General features: G+C 33.0%; 1 protein-coding gene across 1 annotated transcript; it reads left to right on the plus strand.

Annotated features, from left to right (window-relative positions):
- Window positions 1-20,260: 20,260 nt before the first annotated feature.
- Window positions 20,261-25,120, plus strand: LOC105779633 (potassium transporter 8). The gene is made up of 7 exons (XM_012603477.2): window positions 20,261-20,865; window positions 20,952-21,447; window positions 21,526-21,579; window positions 22,830-23,090; window positions 23,213-23,265; window positions 23,350-23,728; window positions 23,823-25,120. The coding sequence occupies exons 1-7, from the start codon at window positions 20,827-20,829 to the stop codon at window positions 24,875-24,877; spliced, it is 2,337 nt and encodes a 778-aa protein (XP_012458931.1). The 5' UTR covers window positions 20,261-20,826; the 3' UTR covers window positions 24,878-25,120.
- Window positions 25,121-27,788: the final 2,668 nt, after the last annotated feature.

Here is a 27,788-nt window from a genome sequence, read left to right on the forward strand (position 1 = left end):
ACATCCACTTTTCTGAGTCTTCACAACTAACCACCTCAGAATAATTAGATAGCTCTTGGTTTGCATCTATATCTTCAGCCACATTTAAAGCATAAGCAACTAGATCAGCCTTGGCATACTTCTTTGGAGGTTTAATTTCTCTTCTAGTTCTATTTTTGGCAATAGAGTATTGTGGTGAAGAAGCAACTCTATTTTAAATTTTTGTACTGACTTTAGTAGTCGACTCTATTTTGAATTTTTGTACCCTTTTGAATCAAGAGTACTCAACAAAATTAAATTTCTCTTTAATTTTGGAACATGTCGTACGTCACTAAGTGTTATGACGACTCCATCAAACATCTTAACTTTAATTGTTCCAACACCTTCAATTCTACATGAAGCATTATTTCCCATCAAAACAATACCCTCAGACACTGTTTCGTAAGTTGTAAACCAATCCCGATTGGGACTCATGTGGAAGGTGCAACCCAAATCAAGGATCTACTCCTCGCTCGCTTTAGAATTGTTGACAGAAGCGACTAGAAGTTCACCATCGTTGTAGTCTTCTACAATATCAGCTTTACCAGAATTTTTAGTTGTTTTCCATTTTGATTCGCAACCTCCTTTTTGATCTTATTATGTAGCTTATAGCACTCAGATTTAATGTGCCTTTTCTTCTTGCAGAAGTTACAAGTTTTACCTTTGTTTGAAGACTTCGATCTACCCTTAGATTTAGTGCGAGGATTTCGTTCATGTGTCCTTTCACGATTATCATCAACATTCTGATCTTGTCTCCCACGAACAATAAGACCCTCTCCCTGAGAGTCGGTTTTAACCACAAGATGCTTCATCTTATCATACGAGGTTAAAGAATTATAAACCTCATCAACTGTGAGAGACTCGCGGCTATATAAAATCGTATCTCTAAAGGTTGAATAAGATGGGGGCAATGAACAAAGTAGAATCAACCCTAGATCTTCCTTATCATACTGAACCTCTATGGCCTCAAAGTTTGAAAGAATTTCTTTAAACAATGTTAAGTGTTCGGGCACAGATGCACCTTCCTCCAAACGATGAGCATAAAGACGTTTCTTCATATGTAGCTTGCTAGTTAGAGTTTTCGACATACATATTTGTTCCAACCTCTTCCATAATCCAGCGGCGGTCTTCCCCTTCATCACGTCCTGCAAAATTTCGTTAGACAAATGCATATGTAACTATGTTAACGCCTTTCGATCCTTGCGCTTCTTCTCTTCCTCCGTCAATGTTGAAGGCATCTTATCTACCCCTAACAGGGCTTCCTCTAAGTTTATCTGTGCAAGAACTGTTTGCATCTTTATCTGCCACAACGCAAATTTGGTGTTGCGATCCAACAGTAGAATTTCATACTTCAAAGACGTCATTACCGTGATTGAGATGAACAACTCGGAAGCTCTGATACCAATTTGTGAAAATAGAATATCGGTAATGACAATATATCACAAAGAAAAATAGAAATAAAAAAATAAAGAACACACAGATTTTACGTGGAAACCCTTTCGGGGAAAAACCACGAGCAGAGGAGAAGAAAATTCACTATGTCGAATTCGAATTAATTACAAGAGGAGTAGACTATGCCTATTTATAGGCTTGTAAACCTTATTCTAATAGGAGTGAAACTCCTTATTCTAATAATATCAAATAGATGGAGTTTAATAAGGTTTAAAAAACCTTATTCTAAAATAAAATAAAAGAAGTATAATTCTATAGGGATTTTACTTTTATTTTATTTTACCACAGTATTTTATTTAAATAAAGATTTGGGTCACTTAATTCTAACAGGTTACTAGTCCAGGTTAAAGATGTGTCACATGTATCTTCAATTCACCAATTGCTCATCCGAGTTGAATATATATTCATGTTAGTTTACTAGTCCAGGCTAAACCTTTATAACAACACATTTGATTGTTTGTACAAGCTGAATATATACATGTTAGGTTACCTGTCCAGGCTAAACCTCATCAGTAGTTCATTCTAACTTAGATTTAGGATTTTTTCTAGTTTTAGTTTCAATCATAGGTGCTTGACATCCAGTAAGAATAGAGCACCATGTCTTTTCTTCAGTTGACTTGATGTAGGCTTTTACCATTATCTTCTAATAGGCTTAGTTGCCACTGTTTAACATAGGGAGACGAGTCGTCAAAGATCTTTCCATATCTAACAATCAACAACACCGTGAAACACCTATAAATACATTAAGTGGGCTCTAATATCAATTTTTGAATGGGATAGTTGCCAATTGCTTAGAAAATAAAGTGTTGAACTGTAGTGGCCACTTTGATTGCCATTGTAATGAACAAAGTAAACAAATAACATACAGGATTATTTGCGCAGTTTAGTTTCTCTACGTCTACAAAGCCTAGCTCGGTGAGTAAATCAATTATCTTTAATCCCCAATACAACAAGTGATTTAAGTTCTATCACACTCTCGGTATAGCAACCTAAATTTTGTATCTGAAGACCTAAATCATTCACCTCTAAGTTCTTCCCCTGAGAACTTAGGCAGTAAACAAAACGTGATTACTCTCTCAAATGCACTCAACAAGCGTTCCACAATGAATAGATTAGTGCACGCAATTCTATATGCAAAAGCTATACAAGTCCCTCAATATATAAGAGTTTTCAAGACTTGTTGACATACTAGAGATTAATTACAATCCAGTCCTTATTAAACAACAATTATAAAATAGCAAAATATAATATACTAATAAAGACCCATGTAAATTGAATTGTTGGAGATTCGTTCTTTAATAGTATCTTCTATGCTGTTCTGATCCGATCTCCACGATTTGATTGCTTGATCCAATCGTCAAAGTCGAGCTTACATACATCCAAAATATTAACAATATTCAAGCCCAAAAATTTTATTCCAATTCAAAACAATAAGTAGTTGAATTTGACTATGTTAATAGCTAAAGTTGACAATCACCAAATGAATCGGAATTCTTTTTTAAGCAAATCCGAATAAGTTGCAAAACACGTGAGTGTAGTTTCAAAGATACCCCATTTAGATGTGAAATCTAATTCCTCCCAACTTCAAACACAACCAAACACTTGAAAATAATAATATGTTAATTAAGATCGTTGGATTATTTTGGTGTGAATTATATACTCATAAATGTCATTCAGACCGGACCACAGGCTTGGCAAGTGGGTGGCTACAAATAAACCGCCTGCTAAGGCTACTTTCAGATGATGGGAAAAGACAACGGAAAGGAACCAAACGTGTTCAACAATGGCTATATTTCATCCCCCCAAATAAAGGCTTCTTATCTTTTATGAATATTCTGGACTTAACTCTCTCAAACAAAACTCTACAAGAATTTAAGGTAGATACCTTTTTTTTTTTCTAGAAAACTACTTTTTTTTATATATATATCTAATAAATAATGAGTCTGGCTCGTTAATAGTGGCGGATATGAGTAGCTGAAGAGACTAATTAGTATTGAAAATTATTTAATTCAAACATACCAATCAAACTTATTTTTATTAGATAAGTTAGTCTAGTTCAAACAATTTAATTTTTTTTCATATAAAACTCTTAAACTCTAATAATAAAACTTTTACTAGTTAACCGGTTCAAGTCCTTGGTAAGACAAGCTAACAAACCTTGACTTTAATTTAAACTTATTGGAGCAATTTAAGACTTTAAAAATCTCAGAAGTGGGGGCTTAATAAGATTATGGTTTTGGTTTTATGTAATAAATCAGTTTTTTCGTGCTTATTATATATATATATATATATATTAAATTATTATATGTTAAGGCAAGTTTTCACCATACTGATTTTAACAATCATCATTATATTTGTAACTAGTCAAATTTCACAACTTAATTTAATTGTTGACATGTTCGATTAAAGTATTTTAGTTATTTGCTTGTATTTTTTTTTGTGAACTTTATGTAATTAAATTTGTGATTGTATTAAAATACGGGTTGACTTGATGAAGATTTGTTTCAATCCTTTATATCCTAAGTAATTGATTTGATGAGATTTGGGCAGGTCAAGTGATGGGTGTCGAATCCACCAATATAAACCTACACCTAATTTTGCAAATTTAAGCAGTATAGGGAGTAAGGTCGATCCCTCAGAGACTGGGTTTACTGCAAATTGTTGCTCTCTTGACCAGATTTATGTCAGGCGGTTGTCGTGCCCAAGAAATTTGGGGAGGATAAAATAAAAACACGGAACTCGAAATAAATAAATAAAATGCGTAAAAAGTAAAAGCTGAAAATAAATAATAAAAAGCAGTTAAATAAATCTGAAGAAAAATTAATTAAAATAAGCTCAGCTTTAGGCACGGATTTTTCCTCGTCTTTGAACCGATCCTCGAAATTAGATGAACTCCTCTTTTCCAATAAGCTAGTTATAGCTACCAAGGACGCCTTGGACACCAACTCTTCCTTGTGTAAATTAGTTATGGAACGTCCAATAACTAACCCTTACCGATCGAACAACCACGAAACGTTCGTGATTTAGAACTCCGGCAGCTTTGCGTTCTAAAAGATTCTAGCTCGAACCAATGCCCTCAACCGCGTGGGACATTTAAATCCGGTTACTACTTCCCTTGACGGAACCAAACAACAATCTCCACTTGGCACGCCAATGTGTTCACAGAAAATCGATTAGAAACGTTCCTTTCGGAATTCCAACTGTACGTCTAACCACACTAAATCAAACGACGTCTTTTTTGACTTAATGTTGATCTGACTTTGTGAGTTGACAAAATCATACTCTTAATCCGAAGAAATAATAAGAATTGGAATTTAGGAGTTAATTTGCTCGGGTGCGTAACTCACGGGTTTTGACGAGGCTAATTCCGGCCTAAAGCTGAAATGGATACTTAATAAAAAAAACTTGGTAATTAAAAACTTGATTCATGACTTGATTCAAGACTTATGATAAAATGAACAAAGTAGTCCACTATTTATACTAGTGGCTTTGCTAAATTAAGAGCCAACTAGTATAGAAAATCAAGGAATAAAATATTAAAAATCCCTACATAATCTCCCACTAAGTCAACAAAAATTTCAGCTAATTAATCTTGGAAAAATTCTGCTTTGGTCCTCCTTCTTTTCTTCTTTCTTCAATCTAGCCCAATTGTCTCCTTTTTCTTCTATTTAGCCCCAAATTGCACCTCTGCACAAAATTCAACAAAAACATGGAAAAATTAGTGGTGCACTCTCATAAATTAATCAATTTAATTACATAAAATATGTAACTTTAGCATTTAATCAAATCCCCCCTACTTAGCTTATGCTAGCCCTCGAGCATTTTGTATGTATCTGGAAAAAGAAAAAAAATTTCTCCAAAATAGGACTTGACCACCATGGTTTGCACAATTCAACAATTTAATTCTAGCACATTAACATCTCAAATAACCTAGCCTAAGAAGTAAGTAAATATATTTCAAAATTTATTAGAGCTTGATAGACCTAACCCTAATTTATTTTTATTTATAATAATAATAATTTTTTGTGTACTTAGGACATTTTCGAATTTTTTTACGCGAGACAAGATGACAACCCAAGCACCATGTTCTAGTTACTCGATTCGGATGTCTCTAAGCGGGTTATTTCGCCCTACTCGTGATAGCTTGTTAGCGGAGTGAGTGCAAAGAAATTAGATAGCCATACGAACCTTTTTGCGCAAGATGTGATGACAACTGTTGACACCATTTTTTGGATGGAAAACGGGGTCGACTTGGGTTTTGACGAAAACAAAAAAAAAACGGGAGTCGCCACCAATCCTTTTTAATGAGGTGTGATTGGATCACCTTGAAAAGTGGTTGTTTTTAATAAACAGTTTGATTTTATTAAAACAACGATTTTGGTCCACGAAATTCAGAAAACGGGTTCGGGAGTTGGTTACGTACGAGGAAGGATTAGCACCCTCGTAACGCCCAAAATTAGTACCTAGTTCATTAGTTAATGTCTTGATGTCGAAAATTGAAAACTTTGAAGAATTTTAAAAATACGATCCTTGTATTAAAATGTTGAAAATTTTTGAGAAAAGGGGCATATTTCACGTTAATCGAGGAAGAGAATCATATCCAGTAAGTTAGAATACAATATCTCGAATTCCCGATACCCGAATGAAAAATGCTTATTTAAAAGATATTTAACTATCTTGGATTTAAAAGGGATCACGACCAGTAAGCTAGGACACGATCCTTTATAAATCCCGAGATCATTTAAAACTTGAGTTTGAAAAGATTTGTGCATTTAGATTTATCGAGAAAATTGAAACCCAGTAAGTTAGGGCACGATTCTCTCGAATCTAAACACGAAATATTATTTATTCGAAACAAATTTTATTATTTCGAGTAAAATAAAACACGAAATCGTAGTAAAGAATGTGAAAGCAAATTACATTATTGTTATGCATGGCAAAATCATAATGAATACGAAAGTATAAAAATGATATGAACAACGATAACAACATAAAATAGATAAAAAGTCAACCTTACAAAATAAAATATAAAACGAATAAAATTAAAACTTCATTCAAAATAATAATGGAAATGAAATAAATAAAAAGTAAATACAAAATAAAACAATAGTAATGAATAAAAATATAATATATATAAGTATGTTAGAATTATAAAGTATAAAAATATAAGTATGTATATATAAGAATATGTAAGCATGTATATATACATAGATTATAAAATATAGATATGTATATAAAATGAGTATTTGTATTAAATAAGTTGAAAAAAAAAATATATATATATATATATGCGTATACATATATAAACAATTATATAATAATAAAACATATATATCTAGAATTTACATAAGTAAATAAAAATAAAAATAACTATAATAATAACTATAATAATAGTAAAGATGATAATAGTAATAATAGATATAATAATAATAACTAAATAATAAAATTGCTAAAATATAGACTAAATCGAAATAAAAATGAAAATATTGGGCGAAATCGAAATAAAAAAGGATCAGATTGTAATAAGCGCCAAAATAAGGGGGACCAAAATAGAAAATAAACCAAAGTCCCCAAAACATGGCGCAGCAGTGGACCGAATTAAAACAAACATAAAACTTTGTGGCCAGATTAAAAATAAAAGAAAATAGCGAAAAGGGGCCAAATTGCGACACGCTTCAAATTCAGAGGGACTGCACGCGCAATTATACCCTTTAAAGAAAACACGCGGATCCTGAGATGCGGGTCGGGTCGCCGCGCGGGTTAAAGAGGGCCTAAACGGCGCCGTTCTATTTTTAATATAAAAAATAAAAATAAAAACCCAAAACCATCACATTTTCATTTTTTACAAAAAAAAAAAAGGAAAGGGACATTTTTTACAAAAAAAAAAGGAAAGGGAGGGAGAGAGAGATGCTCTCACTGGCCACGCATTCGGCTTGGGCATCCGGTGAGCCTCCGCCGTAGCGCCACCGTGTGTGGCGGCCGGAGGCTCAAAATCGGACCTTTTTTGGTTCCCTTTGTACCCCACTGCTTCTAGGCCAGGAATATGGAGCCGAAACTCGTCAAAAGGGATACCAAAGACTCGAAAACGAGCCGACACCCTTCGACTTCTCCCCCTCCGGCGCGGCGCAGGAAGAAAGGTTCTCTCTTTTCTTTTCTTTTTAAATGTTTCTTTGTTTGCTGGTGTAGAGAAAAAATAAAAAAATGAAAACGAAAATAAAAAAAGGCAAATTAGAAACAAGAGAATCGCAAATCACCTTCAAACTTTGTTCTGTTTTTTTATTTCTGAAAGTGTTTCTTTTTACAAGATGATGAAACGAAAAAAAGTCCAACCCCTTTACCATGGGGACACTCGGCTTTTATAGCCCGAAAATTACATACTATTTGCTATTATTTTTCTCTGGTTCCTGTTGTTCTTTGTGTGCTTTGCAGGTGATGGCGCAAGTTGCGGTGATTGAAGCAGATGGCTGAGGTGACGTGCGGCGCGGCGTCAGAACGGTGGCGGCGACAAAATGGTGGCGGTGCCGGGCTAGAAGACCCTAGGTGCGGCGCACCTAGGGTTTGAAATTTTTTTTGTTTTTTTCTATTATGGGTTTTGGGCTAGGGTTTGTTTGTAGATTTGGATATTGGGCCATGGATTATTTTGGGTCTGCTTGGTGGGTTTGTAGGTTTGGGTCTGATTTTAGGTTAGTGGGCCTGACTTGATTTGGTGAGGCCCGGGGTAATTTGGGCTTCTACAAACCCAAGCACCACATTCCGGTTACTCAGCCCGATGTACAACCCCAGTTTTTCACTATTAACATTCGTATTAGAGGAGTATTTATTCATTTCTTCTTTTTTTCTCTTTTTTTTTATTTTTTTTAAGAAGAGAAGGCAAAAAATTGACATGTGATATAAGGTAGGCAGTCAAGCAAATTCATAATTCCTAAAAAAAAAAAAAATTTCTTACCCACTAAGTCTAGGATATTGAAAATTTTATGTGTAAAGAACTAAATAGCTAAATAGGTCAAACCATAAGTGTACCATCCTAATTTATCAAAAGAAAAATTTTACCTTTCATGGAAAACATACAAAAACAGCGACAACGAATAAGCAAAATAGAACCAATATATGATCCCTTCCCCCTACCTATTTTACATTGTCCCTAATGTAATTTGAATTGAATTAAATGATAAAAAGTAAAGGTAAGTAGGGAAAGGAGAAAGAAACTCCCCATGCATTTCAACATCGTGGAGGGTTGCCTAGTAGGTGTGTCCACGGTGTTAAATGGTGGGTAGGTGGATTAGGCCTTGGCTGAAATTAAAAGAATTTTGTGGGCTGACATGGGGGATTTAATTTTGTCTTGGAATGTCTCCCTGCAAAATAAAAATAAAAATAAAAATAAAAATAAATAATAAGAAAAAAATTAAAATTAAAATTAAAATGTGTATTTTTTTATTTCTTGAATTTATTAGCTAAGCTATAAACTCGAGAAATAAATTATTAAAAACCAAGATTACGAGATTTGGTAAAACTGTCGTGATACATGCACCAAGTAAGTTCCCAGGAAAGAGAGGTGAGTCACAATGGACATTCTTAAGTACCAAGTCTTTCCTTAGACAGAATTGATCCTCGACATGCATTTTCATTTTCCGTTTTACCAAAAATTTTATTTGCATAAAGGGAAAAATTTGGGTTGCCTCCCAACAGCGCTTTGTTTAACGTCATTAGCTCGACGACCTATTATTCAAATTCTGGGCTTCTCGAGAACAATTGTAAGTGTTGCCAGTCCCCGGCAACGGTGCCAAAACTGATGGGTGTCGAATCTACCAATATAAACCTACACCTAATTTTTCAAATTTAAGCAGTATAGGGAGTAGGGTCGATCCCTCAGAGACTGGGTTTACTGCAAATTGTTGCTCTCTTGACCAGATTTATGTCGGGGCAGTTGTCGTGCCCAAGAAATTTGGGGGGAGGATAAAATAAAAAACCTAGAACCTGAAATAAATAAATAAAATGCGTAAAAGGTAAAAGCTGAAAATAAATAATAAAAAGCAGTTAAATAAATCTGAAGAAAAATTAATTAAAATAAGCTCAGCTTTAGGCACGGATTTTTCCTCGTCTTTGAACCGATCCTCGAAATTAGATGAACTTCTCTTTTCCAATAAGCTAGTTATAGCTACCAAGGACGCCTCGGACACCAACCCTTCCTTGTGTAAATTAGTTATGGAACGTCCGATAACTAACCCTTACCGATCGAACAACCACGAAACGTTCATGATTTAGAACTCCGACAGCTTTGCATTCTAGAAGAGCCTAGCTCGAACCAATGCCCTCAACCGCGAGGGACATTTAAATCCAGTTACTACTTCCCTTACGGAACCAAACATCAATCTCCACTTGGCACGCCAATGTGTTTACAGAAAACCGATTAGAAACGTTCCTTTCGAAATTCCAATTGTACGTCTAACCACACTAAATCAAACGACGTCTTTTTTGACTTAATGTTGATCTGACTTTATGATTTGACAAAATCATACTCTTAATCCGAAGAAATAATAAGTACTGGAATTTAGGAGTTAATTTGCTCGGGTGCGTAACTCACGGGTTTTGACGAGGCTAATTCCGGCCTAAAGCTGAAATGGATACTTAATAAAAAAAACACTTGGTAATTAAAAACTTGATTAATGACTTGATTCATGACTTGATTCAAGACTTGATGATAAAATGAACAAAGTAGTCCACTATTTATACTAGTGGCTTTGCTAAATTAAGAGCCAACTAGTATAGAAAATCAAGGAATAAAATATTAAAAATCCCTACATAATCTCCCACTAAGTCAACAAAAATTTCAGCTAATTAATCTTGGAAAAATTCTGCTTTGGTCCTCCTTCTTTTCTTCTTTCTTCAATCTAGCCCAATTGTCTCCTTTTTCTTCTATTTAGCCCCAAATTGCACCCCTGCACAAAATTCAACAAAAACATGGAAAAATTAGAGGTGCACTCTCATAAACTAATCAATTTAATTACATAAAATATGTAACTTTAGCATTTAATCATCAAGATTGATTAAATATTACTTTGTGAAGACAGATTTATACCCTAAATAGAATAGCCTTATTCAACCTTAAAACATGTCATTGTTAAAGTAATTATGTAAGCAGTACCACTACGCTTAACTTTGTGCAAGTATCATAACTTGCTTTATTTAGAATTGACAATCTGTTGTACCAAAATTATTAAGTAATGACTTAGATGATATTATAGATTCATGTTGGTCCATAAGATCAATCTTGTGGAGCAGCAAATTTTTGAAGATTGGATCGATCCGAATCAAGTAAGTCGAATCTCTTATTTTATGGGGATTGACTTGATTGATTTGAAGACTTATCTTGGAGATATATGATTTATTCTAAATTTTATGAGGATATTTGTAAAGCCTTTTTAAGTTATTTTAGTGTAATTGATCTTTTATATTTGTAAAGGCTTTACAGATATTTTATATATTAGAGGTTTGTGTAAGTTAGAAGTGAGGAGAGCTGAGCACTTAATTTATTCATTAAGAATTCATTATTGTGAGTTCATTTTGTAAATAAATGAGTGAACCACTTGATTTACCAACTAAGTTTTCAAGGGGAAAATTTGCTGGAGAGAGATTTAAAATTTATGTGCAAAAGTGAGATTGTAAATCAAGTAAGGCCATAAGAGACATAGGGAAATCGAATTGTATAAACAACTTAGTTTTATTCATCTCTGTTTCTATCACAATAACACTCTCAGCGCCCATTACATGTATCACTACTCGTAACACTGCTCCCTTATTTTAGCAAATACCAATTGAGTTCTTTTATTATAATGAGTTTTTTTTAAATATGATAAAAAAATTATACATAATATTTCATAGATCAAAAAATTTAAAATTAATAAGTGATATTAATATGTAAATTGTAAAAAAAAAGAAATTGAGAATTTTAATTATAAAATAGAATTTATTTTATTTATAAGATATATACAGAACCAAATTCATAAAATAAATAATGCTATGTTAATTTTTTTATTTAAACTATACACTCTATTATTTATGAATATATATATTTTAGTTTTCTTGAGCGGTGTATTTTAAGATGTAATTTTAAGTATGTTTATCTTTTCTTAATACAATATTAAAGATAAAAGATGAATTCATACGATTTAAACTAAATATTTAACAAAAGTTTTAAATCATCTTTTTTACAAGTCAAAACAACATAGTTATCTATCAAGCATTGCTTAGAACATAAACCCTTTAAAATTGACCTTTACAATTAATTTAATTATTGAAGATTTTAATAATGATCTGTTAATGAATAAGTTAGTATATAATTAAACCAAATAAATATAAAACAGATCTTTCCAATTTATTATTATTAATACATTTAGAATACTTTTCAAAAATAACTTTGAAAATAGTTATAACTTTTAATATTCTTTAAAACTTTAGAAAAACGAACAAAATGATTCTAAATAAAATTTAGATAACCATGTGTCTACATTCATTATAAATATTAAATATTTTTCTTATTTTTGGATTTTCATTTTTGATATCGTGCATGAGAATTCAAGTCAGTATTTATGATTAATTTAGCCGCTGTTAACCATCACCTCAATATTCTCGTATGGTAGTAGAAATGATTATTTTTTAAGACTAATTTAGAGGGTTTGGATTCCAAGGGTTTTTCTTGGTGTGGATGTTATGTTTCATGCTGTGATTAGACCCTCTGGAAACTTGAAAATTGAGCACTTCGCCACATGTTTCCTGTCTCGGGAATAACTCTCTCCTAATAAATAAATATTTCTATAACATAGCCTTCGTACCTGTGATGTGAGCTGCATCTAAACCTGATGTCAGGCTGACAGGATATTTTCAAGCATTGGATCCCTTAACCAATAAATCGACTTTTAATGAATTAACAGATGTTAGGAGTAGCACAATTACTTATTTTTAAGCAAATAATAAATCCCAAAACACAAACTTAAAACATTTTTCGACCTCCATTGTGATTCCATTAAAAGATGAATCTTGTCTCCAAGATGACCATTACGAATATACTTGAAAATATTAAAGAAAATGGTTGCATACAAAGACATAAAAGTAAATATTTAAAAAAGGAAAACAATGGAACGGCAGAGATCAAGATTCAAAGAAATAATAATTTCACACTTCTGTCATGCAAAAAATAATTGAACTTATAGCTGGCCCTGTTATGTTAACAATAACAGAATAAAACCCGGATTCAAAGGACTCGCTCCATCGGCAAACGAAACTTCTATTTCATCTTATTCACCATATTTTATTAAGACGGAGAGATCCCATTACAATTGTTTTTTGTGATGTGCTTGATGTGATCCCACCTGTTTTTGCTCCTCTAACAGGGTTTGAGTGGGTCCATTTGTCAGTTTTATTAACCATTTTAACTCTCTCATTTTCTTGCTTCAGGTGTAGCTGGGCGCATGAATGTTCTGTTGGAGAAACTTAGTTCAAATTATGAAATTATTATTTTTACAAAGCCCTATTTGTACAAGTGATTCATGGAGTTTAGTTTGTGAATTGGTTTATAAAAAATGTTTAATATATGATTGAGTTTTAATCTAATTGGTATTATAATAAGAGGTGAGAGAATTACGAGTGATTAAATAAATGTATAAATTAATATTTTTATAATTAAGCAGCAATTTCATCTGAATCATTAAATAACAAATATATGTGATTCAACCAAATCTTTGATATATTGAAAAGATAGCATCAAATTAAAGTTATTTAATCAAACTAATGCTGTCAAAGCAATATCAATCGCCTCTCAAGTCTTCCACTTTCCTTTTCTGCAAAACATGGAGTAAAATCAAAACAAAAGCTAGGCTTTTAAAATTTTAATTTTATTTATTTATTTGTATGATGATCTCAAAACTAGGGTCCAACTTGATAAAAGAAAAAGTGACAAAAATCCAATTCAGAAATCAAAATAGCAAAGCAAAAGAGCCAAATTGAGACAATAGTGGAAAGTGGTCACCCACTATGTAAATTGACGTGACAAATACCGGCTTATATAGGATCTTTGAACCCATATATATTACATATGGCAACTGCTTTTTTTACTTCAATATTTTCAATATCTATCAGTTTCAAATTTTATTATAAAATTAGTGTCACATATTAATCAAATTAATACTCAATTGACGATTGTCGTATTTTAACTTTCAGCAGGTAAGAATTAAACCCAAAATATATAAATGTTCCTCCGATATATTAAATTATTATGCATTTAATATTTTCCATTTATTGAATTTAAGCTTAATGAAAGTATTATATTAAACTCAATATTTATAGGTATTGAGTTTGTATTTATTTAACTTTTATTATTTAATGTAAACTTAATCCTCATAAATACTTTAATAGGGATTTAATACTCCTAGATGTCAATTTTTTTTTCTAATTTAATTTCAATCTATTGCTTAAATCTAACCCTCAAGAATTAATGGTGATACCCACAGATGTTGGCTTCTTCAGGAATTTTTTCACCATGCTTATAAATACACCCTCTCCTCATTTGGGTTTTCCACCTAAGCTAAAGTTGCCTTCCACCATTTTCGATTTCTTAAGTCAAAAATTTTTCTAAATTCTTCATTTTTCACCTTAAAATAGACTTTTTAAACCCAACTATGGATCTCTTTAAGGGAAGCTAATCAAATAACTCTAATAGTCATTAATATAGTAATTTTTTTTATTAACTAGTTAGTTAAATTTGTCCTTTAAATTTAATCTTAGTATTATTTTTTATATTGAACCCTAACCATTGAATTCCTTTTTGTTTTTGTTTACTTACTAGGTTGAGGAACAAAACTTTTGAATTCGAAGTAACGTATTATCCAATGTTAGATGAAGAACATGTTCAACTTGGAGACCATTTAGATGTAGCAAGTTTTTTAATGGTGATTGAAGTACATCATATTTTATTGCAATCGTTGTTGCTCACAACCTTGGTGGAAAGGTGAACACAGGAAACTTTTACCTTCTATTTTCCCTGCGGTGAAGTAACAGTCATGTTAGAAGATGTAGTCCTAATAATGGACATTTCAATTGAATAAGTCATTGTCATTAGGGTGGTTGAATTTGATATTGAGCCAGAAATAAAGAGGCTAATTAGCCATTACCAAGAAAATGGTGATGAGTTCAAGAGGAAGGGGCAAGTGAAGTTCACATGGATAAATATATTAGTCCAACATCTATCAATCAACAAGGTGATCGATGAAAATTTTGATCAAAATGTTAAAGTGTACATAATGTACATCATCAGTGGATTGCTTATGGAAGATAAGTTTGAGAATCTCTACCACTTAATGTATTTGTTGTTGTTGGAGAACACTGCTTGTGCATACACATACAGTTGGGGTTTGATATATTGGCATTCTATACCAAGCCCTTAACAATACGACTGTAGATAAAAAAAAACAAGTAAACGATTGTTGCACCCTCCGACAAGTATGAGCCTGGATGCGAATGCCATTTATAACATTGATCCCTTCTCATCCATTTTTTTCCATTAGTGAGAAGGTAATTAGATATTTATATGTAACATTTAGAATGCATTTCAGGTTATAAGTTTTTATAATATGTTTGTTAAAAATTCGATATGTTTGTAGATTTGATGTCAATTTGGATCACATAATTTATTATCTGAAGCTTTCACAAATCTCTATTGAAATTGATAAATATATCAATGAGGGGGTTAGTTTTTATTTTGTTTTACTATTTATTGAATTTATTGTCATAATTATTTTTGTTTTGTTATCTGTAAATGTTTTTTTATGGTTTTGGTAGACACCATACTAAGTTAAGGACATTCAAGTTGTACTTCTAAGACTGTAGTTGAGGAGGCGCACATATTAGGGAAGGCTTACATGACTGTTATATATGCTTTTACATTGTCGAATGGTAGCACAATTATCAGGTGTTGAACCAATTTGGCTTGTGGCAACCATTCCCGATGGAGCTGAAAAGCATGAGGAAAGTTCGAGATGGTAACATAAAGGATAGGGTGGAAAAATTGAACTCATGAACATTGAAAGTGGACCAGATAGTGGTACATGCGTCACGAATTTGTCATCACTAGACAATTGATCCACAAGTATCAAGTCGACATGGATCCACATTACATGCTTTGGCTTAAGGCCAGTAGGTTACTGCTCTTTATCCAAACGACTAACCGGCTGCGCGCATGCGCATTGAAACAATGAATTTATATAACAATTTTTCAAGCCTAGTTTTACTGCAAGTGTACAGTGTCAGTTGTAATATTTATAATTCCAATGGAACACAAAGTATTCCAAGGGGTTGAACCCAAAGAAAGTGGAAATTGAGCAATAACTAGCCTACACAATAGAGTCTGAGCAGCTATAGTACGACAATTCATAACAAGATAAGTTTGCAAGAAAATTAAATATTCTATTCTAGGGACTAAATTGCAAATAGTGTAAAACTAAAAGGACTATCTAATAAATAACTAATGAGGGTTGGTTGACTTTGATGTGGTTCACTGAACCTCAGACGAAGGACATGAATGCGTAAATTACCAAGTGGCTCCATTTTATCTTCTGATCTCAATTTTACCGACTTAAACGAATTAGGTTTGGTTTATCTTTCGATCTCACTTGTTAATCTAGGACTAATGAATGGGTACGCGATAAGATTACCTTCCGGTCTCAATTTTACCTATCCTATCGAAGTCAGGTTTCGAGGCTATTTTGCTTTGTACATAGAGGTCTCAATCGACAGCCATTATACAGTCATGGGTCAGAGTATAACAGGGGAGCCAATTGAAGGTCATTACGTGGGCACGAGCTTAAACTTTTCGGGTGCCCGTTATAATTTTTTTCTCTATTTCCATGCAACCAATATCTTTAACCTTACTTCTTATTTGAATGCCAGCATCGCTATGAACGTAGGAAGACTTTCAAGTGGACAGCGGTTGTTGCAATGCAGTAAAGGTGATGCTCCTTTCGGGGTGACAACGATTGTCGTTATTAAACAACCCATTAATAACGACAATCATTGTTGCCCTGACCCGAGTTTGACCTCTACTGTGCTAAAACATCCACTCTCCGCTTGAGAGCCCTCTTGTGTCCAACTCGGTGTCAGCTTCGGATAAAAATGAAGGGTTAAAGATACTAACTACCTAGAAATATAAAAAAAAAATTACGTTGATTACACTAAAAAGCCCTCTGTTTTTCCCTATGATTATGGCCTCAATCTTATGTATGGTAGATATAAGGCATCATTTGTAGATATCCAAAAAGCTTGAACTCGTGATTGGATAACAACCGTTAATTGACCCCCAGTTATACTTGAACTCGTGACTGCATCACGACTGTCGACTGGGACCTCCACTTAGACTTCGATCCGTGACTATATCAAGCACTGTCACCCTGAAACCTGACTTCCATATGAAATAATCCTATCTCGACATGACATATGAAATGTATGTGTTCTGAGGCATGTTATCGCATCCCCAGCCCTTCAAATCTACCTATAAACTTTCGCGGTTTCACCCCTAAAATCCTAACCCTAATTTTAAAAAAAATTCTAACACCCTAACAAAATTTAAAAAAAAATAGGGGAGAGTATGAAAACACGCCTAGCTCAGGTGACAGGAAAGCTGCCTAGTTGGTCGCGCTTTCACATTCTCTTTAAAAAAAAGGTATATTTTCTTAATTTAAAAAAATGACCTAAAAGACCAAATAAAAAAATGACATGTATGCCTTATTTAACCTATTTAACTACCTCTTATTTATATAAATTTTATTGCATTTAGAATTTCATATTATATAAAATTTAATTGTTTAATATATTGATATGAAATCATGCAAAAAAATGACATAATTTGGTGGATTTTCTTGTCTCATCCCCGATCCCTTTTGATAATCATCTTCTTCTCCCTTTTTATTATCAAATAATAGTGCAAAGATAAGGTCAACTGTAGCACTTGGTGCTGAGTACTCCATTAACTCAAACTGGGATCCAAATTTTTTTTTCTCTTTTTCTGTTATTGCAAAAGATATATTAAAGATTGGTAAGATACTAAAAAAAACCATTTTCATTCAAATTATGGAGCAAGAAACTAACAAAATGTAGGGTTCCAAGGGGACCACTGTTTCTGATGCTAATCCTTAGTCGCTAAAATGATTTTGATTAAAAAAAATTATTTCATGAAAATTTCGTTGGAAATACTATTTTCAGCCCTAAGCAATATTTCCAATGAATTTTCTTCAGAAATTAAAATTGATGAAGAATTCGAGATCCTAATTTTCCACGTAGGTTTTCACGCTAACATCGTTAAAAAAAATCATGTTTTAGTTAATATTTTTATTTTTAAAAGATGATTTAATTAATGTGAATTACTAAATTTAACTTTAAAAGTAATTATTAAATTAATAAAGAATACAAAATATTAAAACCAATGTAATAATCAAAAGTTGGAATCCTGAAGAATGTTAGAATAATAATATAAGCAATATTCAGTGAAGTGATCCTAGTTAATGCTTTTTCAAAAGCATCACATTCTTGAAGGATTTATTCTATATGTAAAAAAAAAGAGGTTAAAGAATTACTTGGTGATTATTATATTCTTAGATGCAAATATTTATGGAGAATTTTTAGAATTGATCAATCCAATGGGCACTGAATTTGGTTACAAATTACAAAATGAGAATACAAGGTATTTGGATGTGAGACTAATGTATGGTTTTCCTATTCCAATATTTCCAAACATAAAACAATGAAAGAATAAAACAAGTTGGCCGACAAATTTTGTGTTTTACCAAACATATTTTCATTTTTTATTCTTTCCTACAATTCAAAGGTTCTTAAGCTACACTTCTGATCTCATACAATCTGCTTTGTGAATCAAAATCATTTATGTATTTACAATTGATGGAGGGTATTATAATTTTTTTTATTAGTCTCAAGTTACGTTTTATTCATTTATACTTGAAATGTTACATTTTAGTCATTTGTATTATCGTGTTGTAACAGTGGTGACGTGTACGTTAAATTATCATTTTAAACGAAAATTTTAGGTTAAATTATACAATTGATTTCTGTATTTTTTTTCATTTTAAACAATTTTTTATACTCTTTGAACTTTCCTTTTTTTTCATTTTCTTCTCCTTCCTCTATCTTTTCCTCCTATCTCTATTTTTTAAACGTAGTTTTTCGTGTTTTCCATTTATTAAAACCGGTCCTTATACTTTTATTTTTTATTTTCCTTTTCTTCCTCCCTTTTTATTTTTCTTTCTTCTCATATTATTCACCACATAAACATAATCTTTGTCCACCAAATAAACCAAGTCCTTGTTTCTTTCACATGATTCCTAAATTGAATTTCACTCAAAACCGAATATCAATCATTCTTAATTAAATCTCGATTTAAATATAACCTAATTTTGAAACTAAAATTGGATCTAACTAATTAATATAAAAATCATATGCTTAATCATAAATTGAATTCTTTATATTCAAAATAATTTTTTCCGTTTCCAAAATTTTACAGAACCGTGTAGATTATTCATTTCCTTTTCTTCTATTTTTTGACGAATAAAATTAACCAATTGATAAAATTGATCTAAACCTTCTTGGATATTCCCAAATAAGCTTGATTGGAAGCTAAGCATGGATGAACTGAAGAGAGAAAGGGAGCATGGAACCAAATTGGTTTGGGTAAAGTTGAGGGTAAATTTCGTATGGTGGTCATTTTAGTTATTGAGAGTGTAGAGCTTGTTTGAAGAATTCGTGAAACAACAAAGTTTCAAGAGGGCGAAAATGTTGTAGGTAAGATAAATAAGGTGGTCGTGAGGGTTGGTTAGGAGGTTAAGGGAATGGACTCGAAAAATTTTGTTGAGGGTGGATTGCCATAAGTCACAATTGGCGAGGTCTTCGAGTGAGGCGAGCTTGTGGACTAGGTCATTGAGAGATCCAAATTGGCTCGTTAAAGTGATGATGGACGATGAGGATTTATAATTGTGGGGTGAGAATATGTGAAGTAAGATTTATTTTGATTTCAGCTTTTGCCTTCTCTCTTTTCATAAACATAAGAAGGTTTTAATAAATGGAAAACATAGAAAAAAAACTATGTTAAAAGAGATGGAGAATGGACGAAAACAGAGGGAAAAGCAGAAGAGAATGAAAAATAAAGAAAAATAAAGAAAGTTAAAAGAACATCAAAGAAAAAAAAATTAAATTGCTCAAAACGAAAAAATATGAGGACCAATTGCATTAATTTAACCTAAATTTTTTATTTGAAATGATGATTTAACGTGTCACGTCAGCTTACCGTCACAACGTTTACAACAATTAATGACTCAATGACTAAAATATTACAATACGTTAATGTAAGTAACTAAAATGTAACCTGAGGTAAATAAAATTGACTATTTTAATAGTTTACCCTTTTTATTATATAATTGCTTTTTTAATTTTCACTTATTATCCAAATATATATTAAATATAAATATATCTAAATGATAGTATAGCTATTATTCCGTTATTTTCAAAAGGATGTAATCTTAGGGGTAATTATAACTGGATAAATTTTACACCTCGTAATTTTATCCAATCATACTCGTGGAATCAGATGGTCCCGTTTTCTGCTGCTAAATTAGCAGTAAATCAAATAAACCAGACAAAAACAATAGAAAAACTTGAAAAGAGAGACGTTTCAGTGAGTGGTCTGTGTTAGGTTTCACCAAATAAAAAATGGAAAGGAAAAGGGAAAATATTTCAATTTTCAGTTAGTGAATGGCCATTGCCCAGTTTATAAGGGCACTACATTTTCCCACTAAACAAACAAAAAAACTTTAAGCATGCTTTTTCTTCCTTTTTTCGATTTTGGTTTTTCTTTTCCCTCTAGGATGAAATTTGATAGCATTAACAAAATCCATGTAATCTAGAATCTCAAATACTGCTAAAAGAAAAAACTTAAAAAGACTACCCAAATTCTGTAATCTTCAAAAACCACTTCTTTATTTTTCCAATCCATCTTGTTTTACTTTTTCTCTCTATAAAATTAGAACTCACAATATTCTTTTATTCTTATAGCTCTAAATCCAGTCACCTTTCCATGTTTCAATACCGTTCTCTCTAAACATATCTTCTTCGTTTTGGTGTTTCATGTTAATTTGTTTTCGACTTATCTACATTGTCTGGTTCTTCATCACCTGCTTATTTTCTATACAGTATATACATAATCTCTTACCAAGCCAAACCAACCCTTTTGTGTGTTTCTCTTCAACTTTTAACAATTGGTTTACTTGTTGAAAGAATGGATTTTGAGTGATTGTAGACAAGTTTATAATGGATCTTGAAGGTGCTATCCCCACGAGTCCAATCAAAGTAAGAAAAGTGGCAGTAAGTAGTTGTTTTGAATGGTTACTCTCTTCAAAATCTCAACTTGTTTTTGTTTTTCTTTTTGGTTGCAGAAGAAGGAATCATGGAAGACAGTGTTAAGTTTAGCTTATCAGAGTTTAGGTGTTGTTTATGGAGATTTAAGTACTTCCCCTTTATATGTATACAAAAGTGCTTTTGCTGAGGATATTCAACACTCTGATACAAATGAAGAGATATTTGGGGTTTTATCATTTGTGTTCTGGACATTGACATTGATGCCATTGCTGAAATATGTGTTTATTGTGCTCAAAGCTGATGATAATGGGGAAGGTGGAACTTTTGCATTATATTCATTGCTCTGCAGGCATGCCAGGGTGTGTTCTTTGCCTAATTGTCAGCTTGCAGATGAGGAATTATCAGAGTACAAAAAAGATGGGATGGCATCAAATAATAATAGGAGCTTTTGGGGTTCAAGTTTGAAATCAACTTTAGAAAAACACAAAATATTGCAAAGGCTATTGCTTGTATTGGCTTTGATTGGAACTTGCATGGTCATTGGAGATGGGGTTCTCACACCTGCAATTTCTGGTATATTTTTCAAACATAAAATCTGGGTTTCATTTATTTTTCCTTGGGTTTATACTCAAAATTTCTGGGTTTCTGCAGTTTTTTCAGCAGTTTCAGGGTTGGAGCTTTCAATGTCCAAAGAACAACATCGATGTAAGTCCTTAAATTAGAAGCCTAACTTTCATATTTTTGGTTTGCAGAAACCTTGTTTTACCGTATCCCACACTCATCCAAATCCTAGTATTTGATGTATAGGTTATCAAAATCGTGAAAGGTGTTGCATTAGTGTGGGGTCCCTCATAAGCTTCCTTGTTTTAATAAAACTCAATTCACCAACTTCATAAAATTACGCTTTGATGCATAATGTGGAAAGTCAAGTTGATTAGCTATTTTGTATGTAATTGAAGTAAAGGTGAAACATGTGGCTAAGAAAATAAGTTTTCTAAATTTCATAAATCAGAAAGATGATGGGAAAGTTTCAATTTTCATATGTTAATCTGTCGTTATAAGGCTAGAAAAAGGTATGTTTGGTGAAGGATAAAAGTTGGGATAAACAGAACTACATTAACAGTATTCGAATTAAAAATAATTTTTTATATCCAAATTTCATTATTTACTTTATTTGGCAAACCTACTTTTGTTAGAATAGTCAACCTGGAAACCATGACTGAAAACCCCCCATAAGAGTCATCATGGCTTCAGCTAAGCTTGAATCACTTTTGAATGATTTTTTGATTGACTGCCACCCCTGAAAGTGTGGTAAACTCATCCCCTTTTTAATGATTTCTTTTTTTACTTTGATTTCCAATGAAATTGCATAATATTATTCTTATATTCCTTTTTATCATGTTTGATTCTTTGTTCACATTAGCTTATTCTTTCTACAACTGGGCTTTCATCTGTCTCCTTGCATCCTTTGTTTGCTAGCATTTTCTATTTATGGCTGACATGCACTCATTTGAGCTTTCTATCATGGCATCACAGTTCTAATAAAATATCCTAAGTAGATCTAAGATTTCATTCAATGATAATTTTACAACTATCTAAGGATATCTTATATGTTGCATTTTTCATTTTTAAGGTTATCGTATTTGACACTCATATTCAATGCATATTTGAATATAGGTATATGCATACCACTCTCCAAAAGTCTTCTAAGCACGTGAAAAACTTTTAAGAAAAAAAATTTGAATATAATCATGATGGACAAATACCTCTTAAGTCCAATACTCACCACTCGAGTTGGAATAACATCGGATAAGATAGATGAGATGGTATCTAAATTGTCCATCAATTTAACAGCATCATACATGGTTAATGTAATTTATTTCAAAAGCTCAAACTCAAAACACTGCTTATGTGCTTTAATATTCTGTTTCCTCAGAGTTTATATCATTCTGCAGATGTTGAAGTCCCAGCAGCTTGTGCCATTCTCATATTCTTGTTTGCGCTCCAACATTATGGGACACATCGAGTAGGGTTCTTATTTGCACCAGTGGTGATAACATGGCTTTTATGCATCAGTGCCATTGGGGTTTACAATATCTTCTATTGGAACCCCAAGGTTTACCAAGCTCTGTCCCCTTTTTACATGTACAAGTTCTTGAAGAAGACCCAAAAGGGTGGTTGGATGTCACTTGGTGGGATCCTGCTCTGTATAACAGGTACAGAATTCTATGAAAACTGCATCTTGGAGTGTGGGTGTCGGATATGAGTATACTCGTGTCCAACTATGTCTCTAATATGGGTTCGCACACGAGTACTAATGCTGATCTTATTGTTTCAGGCTCAGAAGCTATGTTTGCTGATCTTGGACACTTTTCACAGTTGTCCATCAAGGTAACTTAATATTATTTCATGTTTTAGTTGCATAAAATGCTCATATTTATTGTTTTTCCCTGACAAAATGCAACTTTCCTGCAGATTGCTTTCACCTTTGTGGTTTATCCATCTCTAATCCTTGCATATATGGGACAAGCTGCATATCTTTCGAAGCATCATATTCTCGAAACCAACTACCGGATTGGATTCTATGTCTCTGTACCAGAGAAAATAAGATGGCCTGTTCTGGTTATAGCCATATTTGCAGCAGTTGTGGGAAGTCAAGCCATAATTACTGGAACATTCTCAATCATCAAACAATGTTCTGCTTTGGGTTGCTTCCCAAGGGTCAAAATTATCCACACTTCATCCAAAATGCATGGCCAGATTTACATCCCGGAGATCAACTGGACTCTAATGCTGTTATGCTTGGCAGTGACTGTTGGTTTTCGAGACACAAAACGCATGGGAAATGCATCAGGTATCATCTTCTCCGGATTTTTATTTGCTCTTGAGAGTGCATAATTGTGTGATGATCATCATTCTTACAGCATTTTTCTTATTACATCCTACAGGTTTGGCAGTTATAACAGTTATGCTGGTTACAACATGTTTAATGTCTCTGGTTATTGTCTTATGCTGGCATAAAAGTGTTTTTCTGGCTATTTTGTTTATATTCTTCTTTGGCTCCATTGAAGCACTGTATTTCTCAGCATCTCTTATCAAGTTCCTTGAAGGGGCCTGGGTTCCTATTGCCCTTGCTTTAATATTTTCAGCCATAATGTATGTTTGGCACTATGGCACACTCAAGAAATATGAGTTTGATGTTCAGAATAAGGTCTCAATCAACTGGCTCCTTGCTCTAGGTCCGACTCTCGGTATTGTTCGGGTCCGAGGCATTGGGCTTATACATACTGAGCTTGTTTCCGGTATCCCAGCTATTTTTTCTCACTTTGTCACCAACCTCCCTGCATTCCACCAAGTTGTAGTATTTCTTTGCATAAAATCAGTTCCAGTACCACATGTGAGTCCCAAGGAAAGGTTCCTAGTAGGAAGAGTCGGTCCGAAGGAATACAGGCTCTATCGATGTATAGCACGATATGGATATCGAGACGTTCACAAAGATGATCTCGAGTTTGAAAAAGATCTTATTTGTAGTATTGCGGAATTTATCAGATCAGAGAGACCTGAATGTAGTATTCCGATACTAGACTCTGAAAATGATGAAAGAATGACAGTTATCGGGACATCATCATCTAATTTAGAAGGTATAAGAATGCATGAAGATGGTGATGTGGATTCATCTCAAATTGTAGGCACTTCAGAGCCAAGGGTGGCAAAGTCCCCAGAGAAGGTGAGGAAGAGAGTGCGGTTCATTGTCCCGGAAAGTTCACAGATCAATAACGGCGTGAAGGAGGAATTACAAGAACTGATGGAAGCAAGGGAGGCAGGAATGGCATTCATACTTGGCCATTCATATGTAAGAGCAAAGAAAGGATCAAGTTTGATAAAGAAAATTGTGATAAATTTGGGATATGATTTCTTAAGAAGAAACTCTAGAGGACCAACTTACGCCCTAAGCATTCCTCATGCATCTACACTAGAGGTTGGGATGGTCTACCAGGTATAGAATAATTATATTAAGTACTTGTACCGAAGCCCGCACTCAACTTGCAGGATATTGTCCATTTTGACTACAAAGCTTCACAATTGATGCCGTGAAAAAGGGGACAATACCTTTCAGATTGGGTGCGGATGTTTAAACTTGGATCTTTGCATTCCATCATTTTCTTTCTTCCGCTCTTATTGTATATGATAGAACATAACATAGCTTTCTAGAGATGGTAATTCGATTGCAGATCATAGTTCAATATGCGACTACTCTCAGCTTTTAAAGCTATTTTACTCGGATTTTTCCTTTTTTTCTACATTACTTGTGTGTGGTATAAATTCATATGATATAATATAATCCTCTAAATAATAAATCTAAATTTTTTAATATTAATGTATTAAATCCATTTTTGAATCCCCATTTTCACATTATATCATAAATTCATAAGATAAAAGTTGGATAACACTCGAATATGAAAGAACAAATAAACAACCACTATGATTCTTTTCTTATGAATTATGTGTTAGATATAATTCCTCTAAGAATATGATCCTATTACGCACTACAAATCGCCTCCAAAGTAAAGGTGTTTATTTTCAACCATTGCAAACTTTCAATACACCATGGACAATTATATATTTCAATGCCCTTCTCCGCCGTGACTTGGCCCCGAAGAATTCTTGATTCCCAAAAGATCAAGAACTTTGAAAACTTCATCGAGTCGAAGTCCATGGCCTCCTTGACCGGCATGGGGAAAATGATTCGGAGATAAAGTACGAGCTTCCAGGGTGAAAACCAGTAACGTGAAGCTCAAGAAAACAATAAGGGGAACGAAAGGGAGGGTGGATTTGAGTTTCATGGCCATGAATGAAGGATTTATGTTTTGTGTGTATATATATTCAAGAATGTATACTTGTAGTTTGAATATGTTATTGCATGAGTGTGGTTTATATAGGAAAGGTAATAACAGCGTGGTTTTGACTAGAAATAGTGGGGAAATCTCAGGTTGAAACAAGTATGAGAAATGGGGGTGATGTTAAGGAAGCAAGAAACGAGATTCAGCAGGGTCAAACTTTGAGAAGTTCTTTTTGTTTGAAATTAATGTTTTCACAAGTTTTACCAATTCACCACTTTTTTCTTTCTTGTTTATGAATAAGATTGTGATCTAAATTTCATTTTGTCAAATGTAATTTAAGCAAGCATGGTGAGTTGTATTCATTATTCACAAAATAATCAAATAAATATTCTTTCTACAACAATATACACAAACAAAATGCAAATACTTAAACTATCAAAATAAAGACTTGTGATAAATGAATAAACCAACAAACAGGGTTCAAGGGAAAACCATGGTTCACGAGCACATCACACAACACACGCATTGCCAAATCACCACATGTTTCCAACTTGGAATTCAAACCCTTCCACTCAAACATGTATAGTACTAGGGTTTTTTTTTTTAGATGGATCTCATGTTTTCTCTCAAAAGATAGAAAAGAAAATTTATTTAACATGTGCCTTGTAAATTGGATAGGTATGCAATTCATGTTTGGTAGATATGTAATTTAGTTTAAATAAATTTCGGTTGTAGGTTTGTTAAGTTTTTTTATTTCCTAATGCTATTAATGAATTAATTCTTATGTGAATTGTTTTAGAGTTATTTATTTATAAGGAAAATAATTCGACCAACTTTCTTTTGGTTATTGAAAAGGAAATAAGAGATGGTTATGAGATGCAACGTTGGTAACTAAAATAGTTTATTTAACAATATTGAATTTATCTTTGCATGGATAATTAAACTCATTAATCAAAGCTTTCATTGTATTGACTTTATAATTACCAATCTCTCTGAATAGAATGTTAATCATCTTAGCTGACCTAGTCTTTGGCAACTAAAATTTCTTATTTGAATTAGCTCCTTTTATCTAAGAGTTTTGTTGGTAGTTTAATTGTATTAAGTAAATGCTCGATAAATCACAACTCACTTTTATCTTTTTCATGAACTGGTACTTTGTTATGGTATGATGAATTTGGAATTCTCCTACAAAAATTACGATTTTCTCCCACCTCCAAGCTTCATCAGTGGCAGACAACACCTCCAACCCAACTATGGTTAACCCAACAAATCCAAATGTCCCAGCCAATGATACCTCTCAATTAATCCAGTTTAATCATGCATCACAACTACCTAAAAAATATACAAGACCAACAAACTTCTTCAACTGAACTGCTCAAGTTGCAAGTCTGATGTATGACCATGATCTCATGCCTTTTCTCGATGGCACTATTGAACCACAATCACAAACCATTACTGTCAAAACGAAGCTATCCCCAACTCAATACAAACTTTGTTTCAGGCAAGATCAACTAATACTCAATGCCTTACTAGCCTCAGTATAACTTCCACCATTGAAAAAACCAATACCTCCTAGCAAGCCTGGTATGAACTACACACTTTGTAAGCAAACAAATTGCATACATGCTTTTTTAGTCTTCGCAACCATCTGCAAGTCATTATAAAAGGCTCAAAGACCATAACAAAATATCTTTAAGAGATCCGTAAAATTGCAGACGAAATTGCAATTGCCGACGCTCCAATAACTGATGACGAATTGATTCTAAAATTCCTGAATGGTCTCAATATTAAGTATGATTTTATCAAGACAACTATTCAGGCTCAAAATGAAGCCATTTCATATGAAGAGCTATTCGACAAGCTTTTTAATTGTGAGGTAATCCTTCAAACTCTGCTCTTCATACGATAGAATTTGAATAATTTGTTGTATTATGAATTAAAGCACTACACCAAAACAGGTTTTTAGCGGCGTTTTTTTATGCCTTTAGAGGCGCTAAAAAGCGCCGCTAAAAAATGCCACTGTCGTTGCAGCGTTTTTGGAAATAAACGCCGCTATAGACAATGACCTTTAGC

This window comes from Gossypium raimondii, chromosome 4, assembly GCF_025698545.1.
Source record: "Gossypium raimondii isolate GPD5lz chromosome 4, ASM2569854v1, whole genome shotgun sequence".
Taxonomy (NCBI): Eukaryota; Viridiplantae; Streptophyta; class Magnoliopsida; order Malvales; family Malvaceae; genus Gossypium; species Gossypium raimondii.

Bases quoted from the DNA above. Each gene is read 5' to 3' on its own strand.
- LOC105779633 (XM_012603477.2), top strand. From the start codon at position 20,827: ATGGATCTTGAAGGTGCTATCCCCACGAGTCCAATCAAA. The intron at 20,866-20,951 runs GTAAGAAAAGTG...TTTTGGTTGCAG, and splicing joins TCCCCACGAGTCCAATCAAA to AAGAAGGAATCATGGAAGAC. The intron at 21,580-22,829 runs GTAAGTCCTTAA...ATCATTCTGCAG, and splicing joins GTCCAAAGAACAACATCGAT to ATGTTGAAGTCCCAGCAGCT.